Source organism: Labrus mixtus, chromosome 2 (genome assembly GCF_963584025.1).
Source record: "Labrus mixtus chromosome 2, fLabMix1.1, whole genome shotgun sequence".
Classification (NCBI taxonomy): Eukaryota; Metazoa; Chordata; class Actinopteri; order Labriformes; family Labridae; genus Labrus; species Labrus mixtus.
Window position 1 is genome coordinate 31589720 of NC_083613.1, and position 22605 is coordinate 31612324.

General features: G+C 42.6%; 1 protein-coding gene across 9 annotated transcripts in view; it reads right to left on the reverse strand.

Annotated features, from left to right (window-relative positions):
* Positions 1 to 1483: 1483 nt before the first annotated feature.
* Positions 1484 to 22605, reverse strand: part of slit2 (slit homolog 2 (Drosophila)) — a 104622-nt gene continuing 83500 nt past the window's right edge. For 3 of the 9 annotated variants that reach the window (XM_061061683.1, XM_061061677.1, XM_061061692.1), the window contains 20 exons: positions 22449 to 22605; positions 22220 to 22352; positions 20087 to 20155; positions 19666 to 19737; positions 18066 to 18137; positions 17891 to 17962; positions 16852 to 17015; positions 16246 to 16278; positions 15333 to 15457; positions 14475 to 14572; positions 12492 to 12631; positions 10774 to 10797; positions 9650 to 9743; positions 8994 to 9131; positions 7278 to 7518; positions 6915 to 7045; positions 6642 to 6796; positions 6181 to 6535; positions 4889 to 5103; positions 1484 to 3327 (listed from right to left, as the gene is read on the reverse strand). The exon at positions 22449 to 22605 is cut by the window's right edge and continues 10 nt beyond it. In XM_061061683.1, the coding sequence (XP_060917666.1) occupies positions 3071 to 3327; positions 4889 to 5103; positions 6181 to 6535; positions 6642 to 6796; positions 6915 to 7045; positions 7278 to 7518; positions 8994 to 9131; positions 9650 to 9743; positions 10774 to 10797; positions 12492 to 12631; positions 14475 to 14572; positions 15333 to 15457; positions 16246 to 16278; positions 16852 to 17015; positions 17891 to 17962; positions 18066 to 18137; positions 19666 to 19737; positions 20087 to 20155; positions 22220 to 22352; positions 22449 to 22605 (2745 nt within the window). In that variant the 3' untranslated portion in view covers positions 1484 to 3070. Of the gene's footprint in view, positions 3328 to 4340; positions 4385 to 4888; positions 5104 to 6180; positions 6536 to 6641; positions 6797 to 6914; positions 7046 to 7277; positions 7519 to 8993; positions 9132 to 9649; positions 9744 to 10773; positions 10798 to 12491; positions 12632 to 14474; positions 14573 to 15332; positions 15458 to 16245; positions 16279 to 16851; positions 17016 to 17890; positions 17963 to 18065; positions 18138 to 19665; positions 19738 to 20086; positions 20156 to 22219; positions 22353 to 22448 lie in introns of all 9 variants that reach the window. The other 6 variants (XM_061061719.1, XM_061061737.1, XM_061061746.1 and 3 more) reach the window with 5 other exon arrangements.

The following is a 22605-nucleotide window of genomic DNA, read 5'->3' on the forward strand; positions in this document are numbered from 1 at the left end:
GCACTTATCAGCCACCGTAAATTACCACACCACGTAAGGAAAAGATTAAATGAATCCATTATATAACCAAAGTGAGCATCACAAATAGAAGGAAAGGGGCAGGTGTTACATTAATGGTACAATAGCTCCCTCTGGTGGATGGACAGAGGTTTTGTATTTTTGAACTAGTATCTGATTATTTACAGTCTATGTTCCATCCATTATCAACATGACAACAAGGCATCACGACAATAAAAATATAACATAATCTGTGTCAGAATTCAGATAAGTTTTAGCTCCTACTCTCCGTATCCTCCTCCTAACATTTCCTAAGACGGTGAGATATCACAAATATCTTCGGACAGTTGCATGTCGAGTCCATGAAGTAATGAGGGTTCAGGAGGTCTAACGGTGGTGGTTTTTCTCGTGTTGTAGGGGGGGTTATCACGGCCCTCCGTCTCCCCCCGTGCCTTAATGCAGCTCCTCCTAGTGGTGAGTCTGTGGTACTACCAGTTAAGGTTACTCCTAAAACACACAACTCACAGAGGGGGGAGCAGGGAGTCTATAGGAGGCGGTCCGCCCGTCAGGGACCGGTCGGTCCTCCAGGGGGAAGAGACAGTGTGGCACACCATTGGAGTCATCATGACCAACAAAAAAGTAAGGAAGAAGTCAACTCTGACTGTCCATGAAGTAATGCAAATTTGCCTCCTGGATCAATTCAGGTACATTTACATCCATCTGAATGTTGACTAATGTACACTTTCCCTTTTCAAATAAAAAAAATAATTTGCCTTGCCAGAGGTGGGACTTATGTTGAAATCCAACATTCAGGTTGTGTTGCAACAGGCAGCTCATAGTTTTCAGTGTGCAGATGTTTGTTTGCAATTGTTTAAAATACTTACAAGTTTGGCTTTGAACATACGTTTTTTCTTTGAGTCCTTGAAGAATTAAGCTTAGGAGATGTATATGTTGCCATTATCTTGTGTTACTCAGAAGTCAGTGTGATCAGTGCAGACAGGAGGGGTAGATAAATGCTCTTTATTTGTGTGTGCACACAAAATTCAGGCCACCCCCGCACACCCGGCCTGCACACCCCCAGCTGGGCCACCCCAGTCCAAAAAGCCTGGACACGCTCCTGGACAGGATGGGATGGTTCTTCGCTTTTTATTTTTTTTACAAGCTGGCTTACTTTTGTTTCTAAAGCCAGGAAGAAACTTCAGCATGTTTTTTTGTGTTATTACTGTCATGTGTCTACTTCTGGTTTCTAGTCTCTTTGTATTGACGACGGAGTCTTGTAAGCTCTGTGGGCTGGGCATCTTGTTTATGCATGATACACTAATCCAATCAAATCAATTATTGGTGTTTTCTCAACTTACTGTGAAGAAATTGTACGTTTACTGTACACATTATTGTGCTTTATAATTTAAGTGCTCACTTTCTTTATCATGTCCAGGGTAGAATATTTAAGTTGGACCCTTTAGTGACAAATAAAAGCAAAAGTAAGGAGTGTGAGGTAAATATTGTGTTTAATAAACAAACATCAGTCAGGGAACTGACATTAGTCCGGGGGATGGAGAAGGGGGAAATATAAAGCACAATGCACATGTGTAGAGGTGGGGTGGGGGGGACATATTTATCTGTTACACAAAGGTGCCCCTGTACAGTAGGAGCAGGAAGTTCTATATAACATACAGATCAGGATCCAAGTCTACGGTACAAAAACTTAGCAGCAACATGTTAACGTCGGAGACCAAGGGGCTAACAAAGTAGTTTCATTTAGAAAAAGTCACAGTATTCTTTAAGCATCAATTTGTTAAAAAGGTAAAAACAGTTCTAAGCATCCTCTAGGGTCAATGCTACTCACAAGATCCGTGTGTGAAATACATAGGTAGGGAAATTATCTATACATTTATACTCTAATATAAAGACCTTCTGGTAATGGCACAGTACAAACTCTCAGGAAACGCGACAAAAATATACAATGTCTTCACGTCACATTTGCAGATTAAAATGTAACTAAGGTCTCTGGCAAGCACAATAGTTTCAGTGATCAAAAAAAAAACAACTTCTCTTCAACCAAAATAAAGGACACCATTTTGTTAGTTCAGCTATCTTGACAGATTATGTCTTTTTAATACAAAAATAAGGACAAATATAAATTAATATATATTAAAAGAATCAGATTGATACATCGGGGATCTACTGAATAAGTACAGGTATTTATGATACAATAAATACTTGTCATTCATGACTGGGAGGAGATAAACAGAGTAGTGTTTGTAACCTGGCAGGTAATATGTTTACGTTCTACAGGTGAGAGTTTCTGTATGTGTGTGTGTGTGTGTGTGTGTGTGTGTGTGCGTGTGTGTGTGTGTTGTTCAGTAGCTGTAAAAAATACCACAAGTTTGAGCACAGCTGTGTGTGGGATCGTGCACACAGTCTCAGAGGGTTCAGGAGGTCTAACGGTGGTGGTTTTTCTCGTGTTGTAGGGGGGGTTATCACGGCCCTCCGTCTCCCCCCGTGCCTTAATGCAGCTCCTCCTAGTGGTGAGTCTGTGGTACTACCAGTTAAGGTTACTCCTAAAACACACAACTCACAGACGGGAACGCAGGGAGTCTACAGGAGGCGGTCCGCCCGTCAGGGACCGGTCGGTCCTCCAGGGGGAAGAGACAGTGTGGCACACCATTGGAGTCATCATGACCAACAAAAAAGTAAGGAAGAAGTCAACTCTTGTGTTTGTTTTTTTTTTTTGTCTTTTTCTCCACTTCATAATAAAAAATAAGTCTGTTTTTGTACTTTACAATACAATTCAACATCCCCACCGAGGAAGCATCGATCATCAGTCCAGCACTGACAAGAAAAGAAACAATTTTTTCGTTGTTTCTCTTGTTTTTTTTTTGCCTTTCAAAGGGTTTTTAAAAAACAGGTTTGGTGGAGGGTGAAGGTTTTTTCTCAGAAGGAGTCGGACACCTTGGACGAGGGAGACGAGGGTCAAGTAAGGCGGGCAGGAACATAAAACATTTCTGTACGGGAGCAAATCTGCCGAGGGTGTTGTCTCTTTTTTTTTTCTTCTATTTTTATACATTTTTTTTTATGAGGAACACTTTGTACAGCCGCACTTGACCACCTTCTCCACTTCCTGTACGAAAGAAGAGCCATCGGTGCACTGGAAGGTGTATTTCCTGCGTTTGCTGCGGAGGGGGGTGCAGCAGGTGCCCTGTCCTTCTGCTCCCCCCGGGCAGCTGCCCCGACACTCTAGACGGGAGACCTTCTCCTGGGTTTGGCACGCCGCGTAGCCTTGCTGTCTCTGGTAGACATCTCGGACCCGTTCACCTCGGCAGGCCACCTCTGCAGGCAGGAAGAGGGAAAAGAAGGGGTTAACAGTAATCCACGCTCACGTTTGGAGCAACAAGTAGCATGAAACAAGTTTCCTTCAAAGGGGAATTCATTATTTGTAAAGTGGAGCCTTGTTTCTACATGTTTTGTGGTCTACGGTAAAATAACCACTTTGTTAATGGAGTCTGGTGGCGATGTCAAAGGCTGTTTCTGCATGAAAAAAAGGCAACTTACTCTTCTAAAATCAACATATATCCCTTGGGATCCTTTTTCTAATGTTGTCAGACACGCTAAAATTACAATCTTTAAGTAGCAAAAACAAGCCATTTGAGTCACTAAGCTTTGATCTGATGCATTTGCCCTGGACTGGAGGATTATGTTGGCCTGTATGGCCTGAGGTCATCTGGCACTACTACCACCCAACCACCCTGAAGCCCAGCCACCACCATCGGACTGTGTCGTCCCCACAACCACCGCCCACTTCATTCATGCACGGCCTGCTCGGACCTCCACTTCAGCGGCAAGGAAGTGTGGACAACAGGAACGTGAGGAATACAAAGGAGAAATCCTCCCTCCCAAATCCCATCTCCCCCATCCCATTTTTTTTTAACAAAGACTATGGTCGACACAACACTTGTTATGAATCGGCACTTTACAAATAATGTTTGATAGAATGATTTATTGAAGGAATCTACGGGAGAGTATCCAGCAAGCAATTTGCTGTCGAGAAGTTTTGCTGTCCAAAAGTCGAGATCTAGAATAAACCACCAGAATTTTATCGTCCACATGAAAACAGAGTTAAATAAAATGTAAGGAAGAAGACACATTATTGCATTCTTGGAAAATCAAATTGCCCTGCATATCCTGAAAAGGTTCAGATGAAAAGAAAACTTCTTTAGCAACATGTTTCATGAGTTGAAGCCAAAATGAAACAAGGCTTCAGGCAGACATATTTTGCTTTAATTGGGAGGTAAATGAAAAAAAAAGAAGAGAGAGAATAAATAGCTGTGACCAGGCGGTCTCACCTGATTTATCCCCCGTGAAGGATTAAGAGGAGGCTCAGGAGAGGCTGAGTTGAAAAAGCAGCGTGTTAGAAGTGTTAATGCAGAGACAACAAACACTGTTAGAGACACACATAAATTATAGGCTGTTAATCAGACACATAGAAGACAGCAAAGCAGAGTTAAAAGAGGTTTTGTTAATTGAAAATGGCTTTAAATTCAAAGCTTGGAAAGCATTCGATATCATTCAAAGTGGAAATGGAAGAAGTCAGTGTACTGTAAACACAGATGATCAAAATCAAACCTTTCAATCAAAAGATGCATCTATTGGTGCATTCACACTTGCACATAACTCTTGAAACCTCCTGAAATGTTCGGGTCGCGCTGCATGTGTAAACGCAAACAGCCAAAGTTTTCGCTGGACTTTTTAAGTCATGTCTTTCCTACCGAGATCTCCCCCTCCATTCTGACAGGGAAAGACTCTCGCCATGTGTGAACAAGCAACTCAGGAAGGTTTCAGGGTCAGTCTGCCAGAGATTTTCAAGCGTGCATGTTGTGAAAAGTTCCCTCACCTCTGTCGCAGGCATCTCCTGTATATCCGCTGTTACACTCGCAGTACGCCTTCCCTAGCCCCGACACTCGACATTTTCCGTGTTTACAGCGAGGCAGACTGCACGGGTTGGCTGCGTCCTGGTCCTGCTCGTCACAGAGGACGCCAGCGAAACCGGGCTGGCAGCGGCAGGAGTACGAGTAGGAGTTGATTGGAAGACAGGTACCGTGGATACACCTGAAACATGATGTGGATTTAAAAACATTTTATGTTTGTATAGCACTTATCTTGAAACAATGCTTACAGAGTGCTTACTGTAAACAACAAAATAAGAAAATGTAACACATAATAGAAATTAAGGGTTATATGGGAGGGAGACAAGAACAAATAAAGACTCATCAGCAGTCGGGGATCAGAACAGGTATTTGCTAAAATATTACACAAGATCAAGATACCAAAATAATATTTACATAAAAGCCAGTTCATAAAATGTGCTTTAAGAAGACATTTTAAAAGATAAAACTGATTGAGCTAGCTGAATTTCTGAAGCTGAAACTGTACAGGCGCTCTAACAGAGATGACACAGTCACTTTTTGTCCTGAGCAAGGGGCCAGACCGTGCAACCATCGATATCTTAAAATCAATTTTAAAACTTACAGAGAGCCAGTGCAGGAGTGCTTAAACAAAAGTGATATGATCTTGACTTTTAATGCAAATTTAAATTCAACTGCCTTTTGGACAAGTTGAAGATGTCTGGACGAAATCAAAGAATGGATTGATGAAGTATGAGTTGATAAAAGGGAGACTGCACAACTGTCCTCACCTGCTCATCAAAGGTTAGAAAGCAGGCAATAATTACTCCTGAATTTCTCGCTACTGGCACTATATATGATGACATATCACCTAGGTCCTGTAGAATTTGGATTCTGGCATTCGTCTGCCCGCAAACTAAAATGTCCGTTTTGTTCTCGTTTAATAGGAAAACGTTTTTTGACATCGAGTTGTGTGTTGAGAGAGTTAGGCTATTTTGTTTTTGGGTAAGTATAACTGTGTGTCATCATTTAAAATATGAACAGAGACATTATTGACATATATTGGCACAAACTGCCAAGCGGCAGCATGTATAAGAAAAAGAGCAGGGGGCCAAGAATTGAACCCTGGGGAACACCCCAGGTGATGTCTGCTGTGGACAAATAAAATATTTCAGTTTGTCCATAAAAAAACAAACAAACCTGGACAAACGCTTTTATTCCATTTTGTTTTTAAGCTCTTATGAACCCTGAGATCACTCAAATACAAAATTAAAACACTCACTTGTTGCCGTCACAGGGGTTGTTGACTTGCTGGTCACACAGTGTCCCTGTCCAGCCCGGGTGGCAGGTGCAGGTGAAGCCTCGATGCCCTGTCGGGTGGCAGTCACCCTGGACGCAGGCGCCTCTCTGGCAGGGCTGGCAGCCTGGCTCCACCCCGTGGCCCAGCCACTGTCTGGTGGTGCTCTGTGTGGTCCCTGTGCCCGGTACCCCTGGCCCCAGACCGGCCCCCAGGTCTTGAAGCTTCCCGTTGATGTAGAGGTTACGAAGGCAGCCGTGGAAGCTGCTGCCATTACGTCCACCTGAGCCGTGCTGCAGGGACGAGAGACCCCCTGAGGGCGAGGCACGTTCTGGCATACCTGGAGGAAGACAGGCACGATTAAGAAAGTGTTGCATGGTACCAAACATAGAAAAGTATCTCTATTCGTGGTGGTCCAACAGCGACAATGAGCCTACAGTACTCACCTCCCAGATAAAGTGGAGAGTCTATGTTGAGTGTGGACTGTTTGCTAATGGAGTTGATGGATTTGGGCGGCCCACCGTCAATGGACAGAGACAAAGTCTGGTCTGAGGCTACCAACTCCACAGCGTGGAAGCTCCCATCATTCACTGTCTCCACACTGACAGAGAGAGAGAGAGGGCGGTGAAATCTGGTCTCAACATTTGAATCATCCATCATGTGAAAGTGGAATCACTGAGAGTGTTGTGTCGGACAGTTCTGCTAATGTGGTCATGTACCTGTATATAGCAGACGGAGGGTAGGATCCGGTATCGTAGCTGACCCTCAGGCGTCCTCTGTACAGCTCCATGGCGATGTGATCGTTATCTCCTTTATACAACAACACACCACTGTCCTCATCTGTAGCAATCTGAGAACAAAGGAAAACACTCGTTTAAATGGCCTTGAAGTTTTTTTTTTTTCACTTATGAAGGTTATGAAGGAAATGTTGACTACATAAGGTTACAGCGTTTGATGAAACCTACTGCGCTTAGATGTATTCCCTATAGGCCTCACTCACACTACAGTATGTAATAATCTGAATGCTGTCACACATAATTCAAGTTTAAACATTTCTTGGGCACTGCCTGGCAGTCTCGTACCTGTAGGCTGATGTTTGTCTCCGGTGAGAGGTGACTGGAGGGAAGTTGCAGGTAGGACTCGCGGTTGACAAAGTTGACGCTGACGAGCGTCTCACAGCGCTCGCCCTCATAGCCATGGAGACATTGGCAGCGGGGGTCTGTTCCCACGACAACGCACTGCGCACCGTTGAGGCACTCGTGGTTGTCGCATGGGCTTGTGCGAGGAAGTACCATCGGGGGAGAGAACTCGCAGAACAAGCCGCTGCAACACACAAATATTCAAACGAGTTTCATCCAACAGGTATGATTAAAATAATGTCTTTGAGGTTCAACGTATGATAGTGATATTTGAAGCGTGAATGCTGCTCTGGAATTAACTTCAGTGAACCATTAAATTGTTATTTTAATTTGTTGTGTGCTTATCAAAATTGTGAAACAACAGGTGTTCATGGTTTTAAAAACTAATTTTGGTGGACTCCATGACAATTCATCATCTGTGATTTGAGAGATTCCCCCCCTCCCCCCCACAAAAAAAATCCAAGATACTAAGTGGTTTAATAAAAACCATGAGCCCACAGGCCTGAAGAAAAACATGATAAAAGTTAACTTTCCAAAAACTACAAAATGAAAATGTACACAAGGGGGCGCTCCTTCTACATCACACACTGTATTGTTTTTAAGGAGGTGTTGGCACAGAGTGTAGGACATCAAGCGGACACATTGAAAATAAAATATCCCGCAAACTATACTCTTGCTTAGAATCATTACTGTATTAGAAAAAAATCACAACGTTTCGATCCCTCTTGACCGTTGTAAAGTGTGTTCTCTGAAAATACACTACAATAGTAGTGTTGTAGTCAAGACCAGGTCATACCTGAGACCAAGACAAGACCAAGACATTTAGGGATCGAGACAGAGTCAAGACCAAGACCAAGACCAAGCCCAAGACCAAGCCCAAGACCAAGACCAAGACCAAGACCAAGACCAAGACCAAGACCAAGATATTTAGGGATTGAGACTGAGTCAAGACCAAGACCAAGACTTTTGGGGATTGAGACCAAGACCAAGACCAAGACCAAGACCAGGACCAGGACCAGGACCAGGACCAAGACCAAGACCAAGATATTTAGGGATTGAGACTGAGTCAAGACCAAGACCAAGACCAAGACTTTTGGGGATTGAGACCAAGACCAAGACCAAGACCAAGACCAAGACCAGGACCAGGGCCAGGACCAAGACCAAGACATCTGGGGATCGAGGATGAGTCAAGACAAGAGAGAGAGAGTATAGACCGAGTATAAACGCTTTTGATTCCAAGACGAGACCGAAACCTTCAAAAAATGGGCTCGAGACCAAGACCGACTTCGAGTACAACAACAACAACAACAACAACAACAACAACAACAACAACAACAACACGAGGAAATACCACAAATAAAACCTAACTTTTTCAACACTTTGTAAAGACTCACACTGTTGGTCCAGAGAATGTATGTGTGTGTGTGTGTGTGTGTGTGTGTGTGTGAGTGTGAGTGTGTGTGTGTGTGTGTATGTGTGTATGTGTGTGTATGTGTATGTGTGTGTGTGTGTATGTGTGTGTATGTGTGTGTGTGTGTGTGTGTATGTGTATGTGTGTGTATGTGTGTGTGTGTGTGTGTGTGTGTGTGTGTGTGTGTGTGTGTGTGTGTGTGTGTGTGTGTGTGTGAGAGAGGCTTCCTGCAGGGCTGTGAACCGTACCTGTATCCCTCCGGACAGACGCAGGTGTATCCGTTGATGGCATCGATGCACTGACCTCCGTTCTGACACTTGTTCTCTTCACAGTCGTCTTGGTCCAGCTCACAGTGCTCGCCCACATAACCGGGAGTGCACTCACACCTGAAATGTTCACAGAGAGACACACGGACAGAAATGATTCTTGATACTGAAACTAGAGCCTCAGTCTGAGCGACAATCAATCAATGTTGTCAGTTTTCTCTTTATTTAGACAGCGGAGGGTGTTGACAGTCATAGTAAAGAGTTTTTTTTTAAATCCTAACAAAGGGAAAAAGACATAAAAGAAGGAAAACACTCGACACACAGTATGATATGAATCACAACGTTGGGTCCATGATGTGGTTTTATCAAGATTTTCATATTTTTTTTAAATAATACAATTTGATTTGAGGTTTGATTTGCTGATTTGATATAATCCTTTTATTTAACTTGAATTAATAAATATAAGTTATATTTTTTCAGTTGGAGGTGGACACAAACAATCAGTATTTAAGTCCCGGGGGAGAGAAAGGAGAAAACACCACACACTTATAATACCTGTTTTTGAGTGTGTGTGTGTGTGTGTGTGGACGTGTGTGTGTGTGTGTATGTGTGTGTGTGTGTATGTGTGATCCACTTACTTGTATCCCTTAGGGGTCAAAATGCACTTTGAGTCGTGCTGACACGGGTTCAGCTCTGGGGCGCAGAAATCCAGTTTCTCTTCACAAAGCTCCCCTAGGAACAAACACAAAAAAACACACAAGCACACACACAAATTATGACATTTTGTGTACTTTGTATTCACTGAACAAAAATAATAAACGTTGTAATATAAAAAAAAAAACACTCATTAACATTTTTAACTCCCTTGCAGTGATTTTGTGAGTCTGAATCTGTGTGTGTGTGTGTGTGTGTGTGTGTGTGTGTGTGCGCAGCAGATTACTGGATGTGTCTGTACAGCACGAACAGAAATGTGTGTGTGTGCTGTATCTGTGTGTGTGCACTCTGATGATGGATGACTCTCTTTTGGCCAGGATCAACACAGCAGTCTGATAAATGATTGCATCTCTGGCAATGTCAGATCCTGCTCGTATTCTCGGGTGTATACCGGCCGCTCCTGAAACTTTGAACTCTCAGCGAATCACTGATGAGGCATCAGGGGATAAACCAATACTCCTGACAAGCACAGGTCCACCAGGGGGAATAATTAATGGATCACTTAGGGATCAATGGAATCGTGTCTGTGAGAGGATGGGAGATGTGTTTGCATGCTTGTGCTTCGATTACAGCGGCTTTTTCTGCTCACCTCAACAGTCTGGTGAGCTCGATAGGATTTGATCTTTAAATAAAAAATACTTTCCAACTAAACAGTGGTGTTCTCTTTCCCTATACTTATCTGTATTTTTAAATATAACACCAGACGTAGTCGGTCAATAGAGGGCGCTAGGAGGCTGCCCAACCTCTCCTCACAAGGAGAGAGACAGACCTTCACTGAATAAGATTTTTAATAAAGGCTGCATACAGCTACAATTTTAAAGGGGCTAGGTCAGTTTAATGTAGTAATGCACTGCTTACATAGAAACAGATTGCATAGAACTTGTTAAATCTGTGGAGTTAAATATCAGATTACTTTGGGAGCATGGATAAAGCAAGCAACAATGCAAGGCAGGCAAGTTTGGAGGGAAAGAAGGAAGGAAGGAAGGAAGGTAGGCAATGAGGGAAGAAGGAAGGATGGCAGGAAGGACAGAGTGAAGAACAGACTGACCTCTCTCCACCTCATTGGTAGCAGCTGCAACCACAAAAAACATCAGACAAAGCAGAGCGAGACAGGAGAAAACAGGACAGAGGACAGCGACACAAAGAAACACAGAGAAAAGAGATAACACCGCTAATAAAGGTTAGCATACAGAGATGATTAGCACACAGCAAAAGCAGACAAACAAGTCGCATAATACTAGTTAGAAAGAGTTCATTTGTTTGGAGTCATGACTGTGTTTTCCTCAATTCCAGACACGAGAAGATAAAACACTGCATGAAAAAATAGCTGTGATATATTTCTACACGTCACTGGGGACCCTTTCAATGACTCTGTACAATGTTGTGCCCACAGGCAGAATCAGGCACATAGTCATAAATTATTTCTAAAGCAGAGGCTCATGGGTATTGTAGTCTATTTTGCTGGCCGGCAGAGATCTTTGTTGCCTTGTCAGGTAAACTCGATGATACCTTTCAAATGAAGTTATGACCCTTGGCCCGGGTTGTTCAAAAAGTTTAACCCGGATACATTTGATCCAGATTTGGTAATCCGCTTTTTTTCAACCGAGGATCACATCATCCAAATCGCTTCTTCCTCCTTTTTCCAGATTCTAACTTTCAAGGATTTCTTTAATCACAGTTATTACAATCCTACTCAACAACTCAAATTGTATTTCTAAACTTCCTAACTAATGTTTTCTCTACACACTTTAGAAGAAGACCGTATGTTTTATAATATTATTTACACACAGCCAACATACAAATACATGAGTAAACACTTACATTTAGCACCTAAAAGTGCTTAAAACTTTGGGGTCCCGACCCCACATGGGGTCACGTAGAATTCAAATGGGGTTGTCTGAAGTTTAACTTAATAATCTATAAAACATACAATGAATTAATTATGTCAATTGATAAAAAATGAATCTACAATTACAGACTTTGTAATAAATTAATCGCAATTAAATCGCACATATCGATGAAATGAGAAGGATTGCATCGTTACAGGTAGATTTACAGCATAACCCTTTTTCCACTTGGTTATATTCATCTTCCAAAATGTAATATTAATCTGTTTTTCATGTTGTTAACAGTGAAATGAAAAAATGACTTTAAACTGATCGAGTAGCTTCCCTTCAGTTCTCACATTTTTTTAATGTGTTGTTGTTTTCTTTAATTGATTAATTAATTCAATTAACGCGTTATTTCGACAGCCATGATATTAACATAATATATGTTCATAAATTAACATATATGGGCCGTGTAGCCAATGCCAAAACAAGGCACATGCAGAGTCTTTGTTTGTCTGTCATCCGTTGTGCAGAAATGTCATCTCAGCCTCTCTTCCTTTGTCCACAGTAATAGACCCAAAAAAATCCAAAATGTTGTCTAAAATGATTGTTTACTTGCAACACAATAGAAAAACTATTACATGTTGAAAAAAAAATGTTTTGGATGTCTTGGGTCCCCGGAGTTTTGAGAAGTCAAAGTGGGGTCGCTAGCCAAAAAATATTGTGAACCACGTGTGTTAAAGTTTTGAACAACACAAACTGAAGGGTAAAAAAAAAACAAATTAAAAAACCTAATCTTATCTGTAATTCCTCTATTTTATTTTAAGTAACCTGATTTGAAGATGTGATCCTCTCCTTTAGCTTCAACCTGAGCAGATCACTTTTAAACACCTGTGACCTGGAGGTATCAGCTCCTCCTCATGTCCGTGTGTGTTACCTGTGTATTCTGGCGAGCACATGCACGTGTAGTTGTTGATCCCGTCGACGCAGGTGGAGTTGTTCTCGCAGTCGTTGTCTTCGCAGTCGTCGATGTTGATCTCGCACGCGTCGCCTTCGAAACCCTCCGGACACACACACCTGAGATCAAACGCACACACACAGGAACACACACACACACACTAAGTATCACAGGATGAACTCATGTGGGGCTGCGTATATATCAGTGTCAACACAGATCTTTAAAGACCTCAGGATGATAATGACACACACACACTTATATACACACACACACACACACACACACACACACACACACACACACACACACACACACACACACACACACACACACACACACACACACACACTCTACCCATGCATGCAGCTGATATCAGCAGTGTCAGCTTCGTCTCCATATCCCCAGTAGAGAGTCATTATTCTGTTAACGCGAGCGTGCCTCAACTCTGTGACTACTACTCAGGTTTATTACCGCGTACACACACACACACACACACACACACACACACACACACACACACACACACACAGAATATTATAGGCCTAATAAAGAGCTCTTATGCGGCACACACTCGGGTGGATTAATATCTCATTATACAGTCATTGATGGCTCTTCACCATAAATATTCCAAGCCCTTTATGCAGGGTAAGGAAGTATGGTGTGCAGAGATGAAAACACAAACTAAGAGGAGGGAAGGGGGCAAAGAGAGAGAGAGGGACAAAGAAAGAGAGAAGAAGGAGAGACACAGGAGGAGGACGGTTTAATTGTCTGTGTGGGAGGTTAAATCCGAGCGAGCAGACAGGCGTCAGCTCCCCTCCTGTTCAGACTAAACAACATAATGAAGAGAAGGTGATTCTCACAGCAGGGCGGAGGACAGAGCCGGTCCCCCGAGCCCTTCACCTCCTGCACACTCATCCCCACCTGTCATTAGCAGTTTCATCGGCGCAATTATCTCCCGAGGGTTCAGCGGTCCCACGCTTTAATCGCTGGTTCATTGAATTATTAATTGATGTCAAGTGTGTGGTAACCGACGCCTGGTGATCATCAGTCTCCGTGCTTAGAACTTTTATGTTTACATGATTTTACATTTAGTTTTTTATTGTCCCCAGAGTACATTGTTACAGTTTTAGAAGACAAAGACGTAAGCAATTTAAACCAATTTAAAGTGTGAGCTTTGTATTTGTTGAAATAGATTATGAGGTAAATGTTTTGTTGGAGTAATCCCAGGATGAGTCTGCAGAGGGCGCTAAACGGCTTGTTTCCTTAAATCACACGATAGTTCCCCGATATTAAGTGAAGAATTTCACAAGAAGGCAGCTGACAGCAGTCTCAGGAGGCAGGACATTTAAAGGATGACTTTATATCAATGCTATATATGAACGGATGAGGGGTATAAACTTGCAAACAGTGAAGAGTTTGACGCAGCTTCACTACGTGCACGACTGATATCAACGTCGTCACTCCTGCCCGCTCACTCGTGGTGAAATTTCTCTAAATGTTTCATGCTGCGTTCAGACATCATCTCAACCCACTTTACCCAAAAATGTTACTATAGGAGGCTGGCAGGAAAAATTCTGGGTAAATTGGGGATGAAAAATTTGGCCGTTTCACATAGCAATTCTAATTCAAAATATTCACAGCTCACCCTGAAAATTTCAGGAACATTTTTTAGGAGTTTCATGCATGTGTGAAAACATGAATATTCAGGTTCTTGTTTATTATGAAAGTCTCAAGCCCCGCTATGAAACGACTTCATTATGGTTATTATGGTTTCTTTTCAAAATTAAAAGAATCTCTCACCAGAGACATACAGACTTGTATTATACAGTTTTACCAAGATAAGTAAAACTCCTACAGAAAAGCCCACTGACAGGAAGTAGTAAAATAATCTTTAACATGATTTCATACAGGAATAAAATCTAGATCTAACCATGTTGTAAGGGAAAGTGGAAAAGATCTCACCAGAAGTTGCTCCCTTCTCCTTCTTTCAGATGGCAGGTGCCTCCGTTATTGCACGGGTTACTGATACAGGCGTGAATCGGCTCCTCGCAGTTTTGTCCCTGCAAGCAAACACAAGCACACACGTGAAGGATAATGTGGAATGCAGAACCCTGACGTAGAGTTTGAGGCTCCATCCTGATTATTATACCAGCAGCTCAGTGTGTATGTGTGTGTGTGTGTGTGTGTGTGTGTGTGTGTGTGTGTGTGTGGGGGGGGGGGGGGGGGGGGGTGGAGCAAGTGAGTAGAGAGAGACTACAAGTGAGCGTGGGAATCGATGGAGCGTGTGAGTTATGTTGTTGATGTCAGGGTAAGGTAGCGTATGTACAGTTTAAAGGAACAATTTCTAACTCTGACACCTAGCGATTAAAATGGGAACTGCAGTCGAGTTGACGTGCAAACAGGTCGCCATGTGGTGGACCCTGAAGCTTCAGTGTTTAGCCAGCTCTGCATCGGTCTTGAAACATTTCTGTGTTCTAACCTCTCTCCATTTTTAAAAGCATCTCCAATCATTTTTCCTAGTTTTACCACATTTTCTGCTCATCGGTCGGGTGGATTCAGTTATATCTGAACTAGTTTGCTTTACCGCTTCCATCGCTGCTACAGCTGTGGGAGGGGCAAAGCGGGCGTGTGGTGTTGCCGCATACCTTCTCTGGTCCAAACAAAAACAAGACCATTCTGGAGCGCAATCTAAACTTAGAGGGAGGACATACTGACTGCTGCATTGTTGATATAGAAGCCAGCGGTTCAACATAGCATGTTTCCTTAATTTCTGATGATGTGTGTGTGTGTGTGTGTGTGTGTGTGTGTGTGTGTGTGTACCTTAAATCCGTAGGGGCAGTTGCAGCGGTAGTAGTTCACCGGGTCGTTGGAGCAGGTGCCGTCATTCTTGCAGGGGTTAGACAGGCAGGGCTCACACTTTGCCTGAATGCTAATTTCCACAGGACCTTTGAGATGCACATACACACACACACACACATACACACACACACACACACACACACACACACACACACACACACACACACACACACACACACACACACACACACACACACACACACACACACACACACACAACACAAGTATTCACACAAGGGCGATCATTAGCTTTACATTGTTCTGCTTTTGGAGCAGCCAGAATACAGAGCTTGATGTACACTCAGACAGCGGCACATTGTCAGAATCCTGCAGAAATCTTGCATCCTCAGAGGTCAACTTTTTTGTGGTAAAGTAAAAGAAGGGAGATTTTTCACAAGGTGTGATGTATGTTTCCATTACTCTCTCTTTACATAATAAAATGGACTGCTAATGTGAGCATGAAATATTGTCAATTTGTGGTAAAAAAAACAATAATTAGATGAATGTATGGATGGTAATACTAGCAAGGAAAGGTGGAAAAATAACTTTTCTTTGCAGAAATAAAAAGAGATTCCTCAAAATCTTTTGCACAAGTTGCATGGATGTAATTAGAAGTGCAATGATAGTAAGCTAACAATGAGTTGTATGCAAGATTTCTTTTGTAGGATTACGATGACTCATACTGACGAAACATATTCCTAAGAATCCTAACGTAGGGGAAACACAATGCTGATCAGAACACGAGGTCTGAAGGGGGGAGAGGGGCGCTTCAGTCGGGTCAGGGGCTCAGAGGACGAGGACGAGGGAAAGTCTGGAGGAGCTGGGAAGATTTGGCACTGAGGAGAACGTACTGGGATAAGATGTGCTACTTTACCTGGCACTAGAAAACCACAAGGCCCCGGGACTTCTACAGTGCGTCAGTTAGGTCCGGTTTAAAAATAGATTTTTTAGTTACGTATTCATAGTTCAGGTGATAGAATGAGGTTTAAAGTCAGGGTCAGCATGTTGCAGTATCAGGAATCACAGCTAACGAGCAAATTTGTGGTATTTAGAGTTGTGAAATAAAAGTTAAATACTTCCATTTTTTGCTGTCAATTGAAAACCATTTTTATTATTTTGTTTAGGTTACCAGATTGATCTTTGGATTGAGATAATTATCCAATTTGTAGGCCTTTAAAAATCCTGCCAAGGCCGCTCAATCACTCCAAAATGCACCCTCAGAAATGTGAAACAAAACTGTTTCTCATACTTTATGAATGGATACACGGTTTTCACTGGACAGCAAGTTAAATATTGGCAACTTGTGGTCTCCTCTAGGAGTCCTTGTCAAGTGAGTTTGTCTGTGATAGTCTGCTTTTCTGCAAAGTCTGAATGTTTTTGGACACCTTATAAAGTGCATGAACTCAGTATGTATCTGCTGGTTTGTGCATATTGTTTTTCTGTGCTTAGGTTTGCTATATTTTGGCTGGTGTGTGTTTACCTGTGCAGGTGAACTTCTTGGACGGCGTGGTGAGCAGCAGTTTGTCCGTCATGTCGCCGGGCCCGGTACAGCGGGCGATGCCGGGCTCCTTGTAGCCGCTCTTCACCCAGTCCGACAGCCACTGCATGTGACAGTCGCAGTACAGAGGGTTGGCACCCAGAGCCCTGCCAGAGAGAGAGAGAGAGAGAGAGAGAGAGAGAGAGATAGAGATAGATAGAGAGAGAGAGATAGAGAGAGAGAGAGAGAGAGAGAGAGAGTAGAGTGAGAACAGTGAACAGTCCGAAATACAGGGTGCAGAAATCAGCATTTTAGCCTCTTAGTCACCGCTGATTGCTTCATCATTTTCTTACTTTCGCTCCCTGCACCATCCAAGCCTTAGCTTTTTGTGTTGTGATTTCATGAAGTTATAAAAGATTCATACCCTGGCTTGTAGTCTCGTTATGGGTAGAGATAATCTGGAGTGGGATAAAAACTACAAACAGCAGCGGCCTGTTAGAGGAGCTGTCCATGGTGCTGATCCCAGTGACGGCCTCCTGGGCAGACACTGGCATTCCCACCAGCAGGTAACCAAAGCTTATAGCATGAGGCTTAAACTTCCACCCATCGCTTGTGTGCACTCGACATAACCTCATAACCAAAAAAAACAAATCACGAAGAAGTGGAGAAAGAGAAACAGTAATACTTCTCTAGAGTATAAAATCAATTATTCAGTTCTTAATTAGGAGTTTATTTCTCGACAAGGCTCTCCTGTGTTATGTGCTGCTTGTCTGACTATTGATTAAATGACACTCTGAATTCTAGTGTTTTCAGTCTCTGCACCAGTGTTGGTGTTTTGTGCTGTAAATCAATGCAGCAGATTTCTCATAAACTGAATTCAAGAAATAAAAAGATACATATAGCTGATATTTACATTTGGACTTTGAGCAAAAGCACGTTAAAAATTGCGATGTCCTCATTTTTGCAAGACTATAAAGTAAAAAAAGGTGGATGGTTTGATTTTAGAGAAAGGGATGAACGCTGGTGTTTTTCTGTTACTCACAAGTGGGAGAGCGACGACAGGTCTTTGAAGGCTCCCTCAGGTATCAGCGATATGTCGTTACCATGGAGAGATCTGAGTAAAAGGGCGAGAGAAGGAGGAGGAAGAAAGAGGAATTCAAAATGTCTGTGTTAACAAACCGCCTTTGAATGTGTGTCACCGCGAGATGGATACTCACAGCAAGCGGAGAGACTTGAGTCCATCGAACGCCCTCACCGGGATGCACCGCAGGCGGTTGTAGCTCAGGATTCTTTATGTGAAAGAGAATAAAACATGCAGACATGGAGACAAGTGCAGAGATTGTGTTCAAGGTGTCTTTGAATGCAGCGTTTTCACAGCACAACACCTGTCACTCCGAGCAAAAGAAACACACATGAACACATCCATCCAGTCTGAATTTCACACAATTACAAAAACATGAATATGCGTAAATCAAAAAAAATAAAGCTTGACTCATTTAAGCCTCTAACCTACTTATGTGTAACCATTACTTCTACTGAAAACAAGCCCATGTTTGACTTCTGTTTTGTCGTTTTAGATCCACCCTTTTTTTGTTGATTTTTTACGTGTTTTATTTCTGCAGCGGTTTGTGCAAGCTCAGCATTTCCTCAAGGTTTGGCTTCATTTTCTAGCTCTCACACTACATACTGAGGGACGGACTCACAAAAGGATTGCGCAGCTTTTTTGCGCATGCTAAACTTGTGCAGATGCGTCAAAATGCAGTTAAATGCACTCCAGTCTAGAGCAGCAGAGCAAACAATCTGTCTGTACGGGTTGTGCCAGTTTAAATGAGCCATTATGTCATTTGGGGGGAAAATTGCCTCTTGGGAAAAAAGCGCCTAATTCACAAACACCAGCACTAACAACCTCTTGTAGTTAGAGTGGAAAAAATTGCCTGGATAGTGCTCTATAATTGTTTAATTAGACCTTGAACAAAGAAAATGATGCCCAATATTTTTTGAGCTAAAAGAGGCCGCAATACAATTTAACTGATTCAGGCTCCTGTGAGGAACTTTTGGTTTGTGTCAATTCTGGCGCCCCCTGTGGACAAAGTGGTACATGTTATGTCTTTACTGATTTTGTCCTGTTGTCTATTTTGGTTAAAATAAATGAATCCTGCTTTCTACTCAGAGTCAAATGTATCACTCATCCAGAATCTTTCCGCGTTGAAAATGTGAAGAAAAACTGTTTCTGCAGCAGAAAAATCCTTTACTTTGACACCTAGTTCACGGCAAGGCTTTAAAATTAACTTCATACAATGAGTCAAGCTTTACAATGAAGGTCTTGTGTGCTTTCATTTTTCATAAAGAGGGATCAGTATTATTTTCATTCTGTTCAATCAACAGCTAAAACCTCATCACAGGAGCTTTAAAGAATTTTTGCTTAAATTACTGTCATTAGATTATAGTGTAAAAAAGGAGCACCTAGGGGCGCAGGTGGACTAGTGGGTAGTGTGCGCGCCCCATGTACAGAGACTGTAGTCCTCCAAGCGGGCGACCCAGGTCCTGCATGTCACTCCCCGCTGTCTCTCTCTCTGATTTCTGATTCTATCCACTGTGACAACATCTTAAATAAACTAAAAAAAAAATGCTCATTTCATCCCTGTTTTCCTTTTGTCAAGGGCATCTTCTCCCAGAGTCTTTGTGAACTCTATAGAAACTTTACACAGGTATACACACGCACACACACACACACACACACACACACACACACACACACACACACACACACACACACACACAGTCATTGCAGAGGGACTTGTGTAAAGCCAGACTCACAGGGTAAGCAGCTCGGACATGTTACTGAGGCTGTGGTTGGACAACGTGCTGATCTGGTTGTTACTCAAATCACTGAAAAGGAAACATAGCAGATACATAAAACACACACCTACACACACAGGCAGTGCTGTCAACACATGCTCAAACAAAATGCAAATTCACAATCACAGCGAGGACTAGCTTCTGTGCTACACATTCCTCTGTGGCTCGGTTTAAAGGCCTACTTTGGCGCCAAATGAAAGTCCCATTACGAGTGATAAAACACAGAGCTCTGCTAGAACAGCAGTCAGTTAGTTTTGGACTTTAAAAGCAAAGAGCAGCGGAACACAGGCCAAGTCAGGATCCTGTTGAAAGTGTGTTTACGTTGCTTTGACTGTGCGGAAATCTGGTTTGTGATTTTGTGGATGTGGGTGAAACTTACATGAGTGTGAGGTGTTTGTAGTTGGAGAGCTCCACGGGGACCTGAGTGAAGTGGTTTCCATCCAGATACCTGAGAGACAGAGATCAGGGCATAGAGAGAGAACGTGAGGGAGAGAAGGAGAGAAAGAGTGGAGGATTTAAAAAAAAAAAAAGACATATGAAAGATGAATGGAGCGGATTCATAGATTGTATATAACATGGACGCAGTCTCCATGACGTCACATATTGGTTTCTGAAGTGGCATTTAAAAGCCTAATGATAGATGGTCGCCATTTTGGAAATGCTATCGCAATCTAGCTGTCAATCAGTCAAGAAAAAGACAGGTGGAGCTGAGGTGATGTCTTAAGCCTTCTGGTAAATAAATACAACATTCTCGCCTGTCAGTAAACCAAGACGCCCCAAACTATGTACATTTATAAATAACTCAACAATGATGAAAAAAATCATCACCCTTGAGTTTTAAACTATCAAGAAATAAGCTACTCAGTCCTAAATTAAGGCTGCAAACATGTTTATTTCTGCAGTAAAAATTGGCATTTGTCTCAAGTGGACACTCCGGGAACTGCAGTTTTTTGCAGTTTTAAATTGGCTTCATTTTTTTTATTATTATTTAACCGTTTTAGCTGCTTGGGCGGATTGGGAAGGAAACGAACACGAGAAGGTGGGAAATGAAGTTATTTAACCGTGTGGGAAATTCCTCATCTCCAGCAGTGTGAGCAGTCATTACAGCCTCAGCCATAATAAACACTGGGGTTTAATATCCCCCACAGGCGTCCGCTAATACTGAAAAACCGTCCTCTCCTCACACACACACACACACACACACGCTCACGTCTGATATCCTATCTCCTCCACTGTGTGACAATGTGCTGTTAATCCAGCATATTAATTAAGTCTTTGTTAATATTAAAAAAGCACGTTCCCCACAGGAGGAGGAGGAGGAGTGAGATGATAGAAAACACCACCAAGCCTCCTGTCTGATGTTTAATTTAGGGCTATTATTTTGTGATCAACAGGGATTTAATGTGTGGGAGTGTGTAAGGGGGGGGGGGGGGGGGGGGTCGGGGAGGGTTTGAGTTTCAGTAAAACAGTTCTCAGTCTGTCTGAGCCTGTGCATGAATGTGTAGTTTCCTGACTTAGCACAGCTTCAATGAGTACAAATATAGATTCAAATACACTATTTATTAAACTTCCAGTGTCCTCAGTACCATCGTAAGACTCAGACAGGACAGCAGACCACATAATAGATAATGCCCCGCACATTAAAGAAATAAGGCAGGCGTTCGTCACAGATTGCGACCTGTTTGGTGTTAGAAACGCTTTTACTGATTTCAGGATGTGAGTTATTGATTGAAGCAGCATTTCCATGTGTTTGGAATTTTATTGGCTACCGGGAATGTCAGTCATTGGGTATAGATGCATCAGTCAGGGGCAGGCACCTCCTTTCAAAAATGTCATAAATTGTTCTCTGGATTGGGATCGTAGTGATTCTTGCTGATGCAGCAGGACCATTTTCATTGGCATATTATGACAGCAAATCCTCAAATGGCAGGTCAAAAGATAGTAACAGATGGTATTTCTTTGGTGGTCGGACAGATGCGTAGATTGTGGCTGCTGTGGTGGTTGGATCTTGAAATGGTTTACACGGTGGGACACAGGAATCGGGGCTTTCTAACGATGTTCGGCAGGAGTGTGACTTATAAACAGCAGTGATATATAATATAATCGTGATAATGAGAAAACACACATCTGGCCTGCGGATGGGCCTCCAATTAAATTCATTGTGAATGTAACTTAAACGATCATCTGCATATAACAATCATTTTTCTCCATATTAAGCAACTTTGACATTTTTTTTTGGTGGTCTTACATTGATTGGCTACCATTTTTATTCAGCTTCTCAAAACTACCATCATTTATTTAACTATCATTAAATGCATATGATAACTATCCCAAAACAAAACATGTCTGTTGAAAATTTGGTGGATTTAAGTTTTTGTTTACAGGTTGAGGAACATTAAAAATCCAACTGCATGATCAGACGTTTTATTTTTATGAACTACTGTAGTGAAAAGTCAGGGAAGAATTAAAGCAGTACATGTTTGTATTAAATGAAGTGCTGTCTCTGACTTACAGTTCAGTGGTCTCTTTGGGGAGGCCTTTAGGCAGCGTGGTCAGACCTTTGTTGCTGCAGCGCACCACAGTGTCCAGACAGGAACACTCTGCGGGACACCTGAGCACCGGAGAGCAGCTGTTCTCTTCATTACCTGAAAGAGAAGACAGAGAGAGGAGGAAGGAGTCAAGAGTGGAAAAAGGAAAGAAGGAGGCTGCAGATGTAGTGACGTAAACCTGCTCCAACTCACCCTCTTCGCAGGCAAAGTCCTGGACGGCTACATCCTGGATGGGTATCTCCTTCAGGAAGTAAGGGTTCTGACAGCGAGGGTTACCGGTGACGATGCGCTTCCTTCTCAGCCAATCGCCGAGCCAAGCCAGGTGACAGTTGCAGTTAAAGGGATTGGC